At 39.0% G+C, this 6274-nt stretch overlaps 1 protein-coding gene across 3 annotated transcripts; it reads right to left on the bottom strand.

The window, feature by feature from the left end:
• Positions 1-729: 729 nt before the first annotated feature.
• On the bottom strand, positions 730-1716 carry LOC120108016 (pectin acetylesterase 5-like). 3 transcript variants are annotated; one of them, XR_005509561.1, is made up of 5 exons: positions 1555-1715; positions 1374-1451; positions 1179-1284; positions 928-1073; positions 730-840 (listed from the first exon to the last, which is right to left on the bottom strand). XR_005509561.1 is itself a non-coding variant. In XM_039121534.1 (5 exons), exons 1-5 carry the CDS (start codon positions 1571-1573, stop codon positions 849-851), a joined length of 360 nt encoding a protein of 119 aa, XP_038977462.1. In that variant the 5' UTR covers positions 1574-1716; the 3' UTR covers positions 730-848. The 3 variants fall into 3 exon arrangements, 2 of the variants coding, with proteins under 2 accessions (XP_038977462.1, XP_038977463.1); XM_039121534.1 differs by having other exon boundaries at positions 730-863; positions 1559-1716; XM_039121535.1 differs by having other exon boundaries at positions 1559-1715.
• Between the last annotated feature and the right edge of the window lie 4558 nt (positions 1717-6274).

Genomic DNA, 6274 nt, shown 5'->3' with positions numbered 1-6274 from the left:
GACTCGGCACTTTACGGGGACGACTCTGGAATTGTATTGTTTGAATCCTTGTTTTTCTGTTTTTCTAAGAGGGTCGTCTCTGTACTTTACGGGGACGTCTCGGCTTGTTTGCACTTTTTGCATGGGGACGACTCCGCTGCCTTGGGGACGACTCCGCTGTTATAACTCCGAAAAACATGTCTTCTGCAATTCTCTGAGAGAGTCGACTCCGCTCTTTCAGGAGACGTCTCCGCTGCCTTATCACCGAAAATGACATCCTCTGGAAAACCCTGAGAGAGCCGACTCCGCTACCTCGGAGACGACTCGAGAAGTCTGCTTTTTACTTGCGGGGACGACTTCGCGTACGGTGGGGATGTCTCGCGCATATCTCTTGAAAACTGCCTTTCTGCCGCCACTGAGAGAGTCGACTCCGCTACTGAGAGAGTCGACTCCGCTATCGCGGGACGACTCGGCAGGTGCCGGGGACGTCTCCAGATGTGCCAGTTCTTTCTGTTTGTCCCAGAGACGTCTCTGAGACAACCCGGAGATGTCTCGGCTGTCCCTGAACTTTTTCTTTCATCTCAAAAATTCTTCAATAAGTCCTTAAAAAATCATGGGAACTTGCCTAGACATTTCTTAACAATATTCTTAATAAAATACATGAAATCCTCAATTAAATTGTTAAGATAAATGGAATTATACTCTAGTGTTTTGTATTCATCAAAATCCATTAGGGGGTCAACACCATAGCTGCACAACAATAAAAAGTTATAGTTATTTCACAATATAAATGTCAACAAATCCAATCAAAGTAAAGAACAATCAGTGGACCTGTTGCTTTCCCTTTGCTCTTCCTCATGTCTGCACAATTATAATTTATAAGTCTAAAATTAGTTATATTAGCATTTCCAAGTGGACAAAGTAATGAAATAAGGCAACGATATCTACCTTATTATTAATTTTTGGAGAATTTGGAGAGTGCCATGTGATATTGCTTATTGTCTGACAATGTATGAAGCAAGAATCTATAAACATGCCCCCATTCCTGTTATGCTGAAAATCACTCAAGGAATTAAGCAAGGCAACCCTGAATCCTGCCAATAAAAAATGCAAGGGAGATATTTTTTTGTACTAATCATCAGTGCCAACAGAAATAGAAAGTTAAAAATCATGCAAAATGAAACTTTGCAAGTTATGACCTTGGAGAGATTCAATCTGGTTGGAATCACAATTGTGAATGTTCAGCTTGCACCTTTGCCATGATTGTTGAGTATCAGATGATTCTGGAGCCAATATATGTTGTATCTGAATACATTGTAAACCATATTGTGAAATGATATTTGAGAAATTACACATATTGATAAACAAAAGAAAGCATAATGGATAAGCATTACCTGCCAAACATCGTATGCTGGGTTGAGAATAAAGAGTGGGGTGTCTATGTTCTTAATAATCTCATGTGCAAAGAAACACTGAAAAGAAAATTCGACGCAAAATTTGAAAAAAAAAATGCATAAGAGGGTGCTTTCATCAACTGGTGGTAATGTAGATGATAACAAAAAGCAGAATGAAGACCTGCCTGAGATGGTTCCATCCTTGAGGTGCAATCCTGAAATTTCTTTTCTACATCCTGAAATCAAATTGGTCAAGATGGTTCCATTTATGCAAATAAAAGAAGATTAAAACTATTCTTTAACTTCTAAAGCCAGTGACTAAAACTAGTGGTAGTTCTGCATGAAATCTCAGAGGTAGAACGAAAGTTAACCGTAGACCAGAAAAAAGATACTATGCACAGAACACTATCAGGAATGGAGCTCAAATTTAATAAACAGTATTGAACAAGAATATATATAAATGCAGCTTGATGATGAAACCAGTAGCCCTTAGAATAATCATATGTCTCTACATACTCAAAGAATGTTAAGAGAAGATCAAGAAACACAAGAATGGACAAATATATTAAAGTTATTGGTATTCTGGTGCATAAGCCGCTACATCATATAGTCAGATTTAAATAGAATCGATGAACATAGCAAAGAAATAGCCTAGCCAAAAAATGCAACAATAATACAGCACGTGGTTTCATAAGAGTCATTTTCAGACTCCACATCATTAAGTCTCTGTGCATATCAGAACAGCTTACAGACCAGCATATTTCCAGTAATAAAGGTACACATGATCCATTCTATATATTTAGAATCTGAAACATGCTGTCTAGGAGAATATTAATCACTGAGTTCACATTATGGGTCATCTTCACTTTTAAAAGGTATGACAGACAGACATTGAAATTTTACAAAGAAACATGCACTGAATAACAAAAGAGCAGAGGATGTAGTGTTGATATATTGTAGATAAAAGTTTTACACGATTTCCACCTAAACAAATATAGATCAGAAGAAAAGCTATAAATAGTTCTATTTGTAACATGAATTCATTGAGAGAGAAGACCTAAAGGCGGATAACATCATCATAGAAAGATCAGATGAACCTTCTCTGAGAAATATCCATCCTGCAAGAAGAGAGGAAAAAACAAGTAAAGTAAGATCTAGTCAATATGAACACAAACACCACCTTTGAATTTTCAGATGTATCAATTTGGCCAGTAATATTTGCACTTTATCTGAAACTCTTCACGAAAATGATCAAAGAAACAGACAAATTCCATGATTCAAAAATTTGGGAACTCAAAATCAGATCAAAATGCAAATAGTTTGACTTAGGCAAGGTTAACCTGAACATATTTGTCAAAGCTTTGATTAATAGCATATACATAAAGTAACAGAATGAGTGAAGTTACCCATATTCACTATCTGAACTAAAATAAACTTTTAGTTAGAAAGAAGAACACTCTGTCACATTAGAAAAACAGTAAGCATAATTGATTAAGTTACATCTGTAATTCATGTACTACAAGATTGGATCTACAAACAAGCATGTCTCCCTATTTAATAATTTCTAGGATTTGAATGCCACCAAGATGGAAAACTAAGCTTAGATCAAGTTCTGGTAGGCTCTGAAAATGTGTTCATCTCAAGTTAGTTTCTAGAAAGTGGATTCAAATTTTGGGTATCTAGGAATAACAAATACTGATATTGTCAGCTTTTAGTACCTTCTGAGGTTAAGGTCCAACATGACTAGATATGGTCAACTATCACCAACCAAAATAATGTCACAGTCAACCATGGCCAACTATGGCCAGACAGAAACAAATAAACAATGCAAGTATTCAACTCTTCAAAAAGTTACTATGGAATGTATTCAAAAGAGAGGTGCATATGCGTCCAAGTTACACAAGCCACAATATCTACCTACATTTAGATGCCCTGAGGTGGATAACTTAAATGTCTTAAGGTAACCAAACTAGAAGACGTGAGAAATCCACTCTCAAACAGTGCATGCAAGAGATAGCCATGAAGTTGTTGTGGCAAGAATTAGTCATAAAGTGCACAAAATATTGTCAGAGGACCATACTCATCAAGGAAAAAGCCAGCATCTGCAAGACATTTAACAATGACCTCCTTCTAAAACTAGAATAGGTTTAGGTCCAAGACCATATATCCAAAGAAAAATAAGATTTTTATTATAGTATTAGTTACAAAAATATTCAACTATATCGGCAAAGAACATATAGAGCACAAAACCCTGTCAACCGTCTTTGCATTTTTTTCCAACAATAGATCAGATCAGATACATAGCACAAACCAATGCCACTCTGTCTCTTTTCTCCCCCTTCCAGATAGAGAAGTTCGAAAAGGGACTACCCGCAGCAGAGGGGGGAGGAATAACCCTCTCTGCCTTGCCCTACCTGCAGCAGGGGAAGGAAAAAGAAACCCCTCAAGGAGGGAAAGAAGAACCCTAGCGCGGCCGTCGACAACTGCGGCCATGACGGCGATCAAGCGCGGCGCCGGATCCACAGGTGGAGACCCTCGGTAGGTTCCTTCCCCCTTCCTCTTCCTCTTCTTCGTTTCTTTTATTTTGTTATAATGGGTAAAAGGAAATGGGGTTAGGGGTTACCTCGCTCCGGGAAGAACCAAATGTGGGTTCTGAAACCCTAGACGGCGAGCAAGAAGGAGGGGGGGCGTCGACGGGGTGATGTAGCCGCGATGATCTTGTCCCGGGTGAGAGTTGGATCGGGCCGATCGGGGGGCGTGATGTAGCCGTGGGTCGCCGTCGACGGGTAGGCAGGAATGGTCGGCAAGGGGGAGCCGAAGAGGAGAGGGCAGAGGTGGAGGAGAGGAGAGGGGAGAAGAAAGGGGAAGCCGCGATGCCAAAATCCCTAAACCTCCAATCGGGTGACGCCAATGTGTTATACTGACCGGGCTGATAGGGAAGTGCTTCGAATTGGCTCCAAATCGGGACTGGGTAAGTCGGTCTGCAAGCCAAATTTCATATGAAACTATTTTTTATCTATAAAGCTGATTGGACGGAACTTGATGTCTCCCAGCTCCCCACTCACGAGGACAAAAAAAAATCCCCACACCTTCTTCCAAAATCCAATCCCATTGCATGAAAGTAGCAGTAGGGGTGCAAATGGATCATGGCCGAATTTAGGTTATCGAAAAAATTTGGGCAGAACGGCGGGCACACTTAGTTTCATTTTGAATTTTCCTCCCTTTATTTTTTTTAAAATTTAAAATTACTCAAAAATAATATTTTAATATTTTAGAATTAAAAATTAAATTTGGTGATGGAAATGTTTGTCAAACACCCGTCACTGCCAAAAATAATTTTTTTAAAAATTTATAAACACTTGGGTTACGATTATTTGTGACGGCTGAATTTGTCACTGTCTCGTTGCAATTCGGTTATCATTTTGCTGACAGATATCCCGTCACTATGATGGTCACTAAGTTTTGGCGCCCCATCCTACCCGCGCATTCTGTGACCGGTCTGTCACTAATCTGTCACTAAGTTTACACCACGGTGACCAAATTTCTGTCGGTCACTAATCCGTCACAAATAGTGACTGATAACGGTCCGTCACTAATTTTTCTGTCACTATACGCGTGTTTTCTGGTAGTGTAATAATAGTAAATACAATCTAAGGTATTGAAAAAATATACACAACCTGAGCTCTCTCGGAAAACCAGTAATGGACAAGCTCCCTCCACTGATGAAAGATTACATATGGAGGACAAACACGGGCCACCTCCTCTTCAGTCATGCCCTCATGCTTCCAATCCACTTTAGCTTCGCCTTATATTCTTTCCACTTGCGGTTGACGGACTTCAGCACCCAATCATGGCTATTTGCAGGAAGAACAAACTTTTTCTACATCAAAGTCAAAAATGTTATATCAATGTTAAATCAAAAATAATTGAAGATAGTAAGCAACTTCAAATCTTTACCTCAATAACTCTAAAAAGCTCAATCTTATACGAAGGAAGCATTTCATTCCATTTTGTATAATTGAGCGGACACAATTGTCCCTTCCGGCGCAACCGATCCTAAAAAATGGATAAAATGCTTGCAGTATTCTTGATGGGCTGCCCCAGTTCGTTGCAATAGACGACAATCTTCTCATCCTCAGGTAGGGTCCATACGTTCCGTGCTCGAGTGGGCCCTCATGTTCTCCTCACTTTCCCCAGTCCATCTATAAAATAAGAAGTCCATTAAAGGCAAATGATTTAAAATAGTTAGATTGTAAGAGAAATTAATATAAAAAACTGTAAATCAAATTACCCAGGACATCCACGTCGTCCATGTCTGGACAATCTGTAGGTGGCGCGTGCTCAGACTGGGATCCGAACTGAGTATGGGGCTCATCGGGTTGCTGGGAACGATCAGAAGTAGATCCCACTGATGTGTGCTGAAACTCAATATCTCTGAAACGTTTTCCTCGCGGCATGGTGTAATCTAGTATGCACAAAAAAAAATCAATATTAGTTAAATATTAAAAGTATAGAAATAATTTATAAATTGCAAAATACTTTAATGCATAAAAGTAAATGTTTTTCTTACCATTAAAAAACTAGCCAGCTCTCATTCAACATCCATCCTAACCAAACTAGTAGAATTCAGTTCATCAATTGGCACAACATTAAAGGCATACACTGAGTATAAGTCTCATCATCCTCCTCTGCTAACCCTTTTCCCATATCATACAAGTCCCTAAGTTTAGTCTTAATAACAACAGACCAATCTTTATCTTTCGAGTCTTGCACGAAGAACACTTGTTGAGCTTGAGATGAAAAAACAAATGGGTCATCTTTCAATAGCACACCAGTATGTATCAACCTTAAAAAATTTACTAGTGTGAAGCCATTTATATCTTGCCTCAAACCTTTAGATG

Source organism: Phoenix dactylifera, unplaced genomic scaffold (genome assembly GCF_009389715.1).
Source record: "Phoenix dactylifera cultivar Barhee BC4 unplaced genomic scaffold, palm_55x_up_171113_PBpolish2nd_filt_p 001125F, whole genome shotgun sequence".
In the NCBI taxonomy this organism is placed as follows: Eukaryota; Viridiplantae; Streptophyta; class Magnoliopsida; order Arecales; family Arecaceae; genus Phoenix; species Phoenix dactylifera.
The sequence above is the reverse complement of the archived record's forward strand: the minus strand, read 5'-3'. Positions and strand labels throughout refer to the sequence as shown.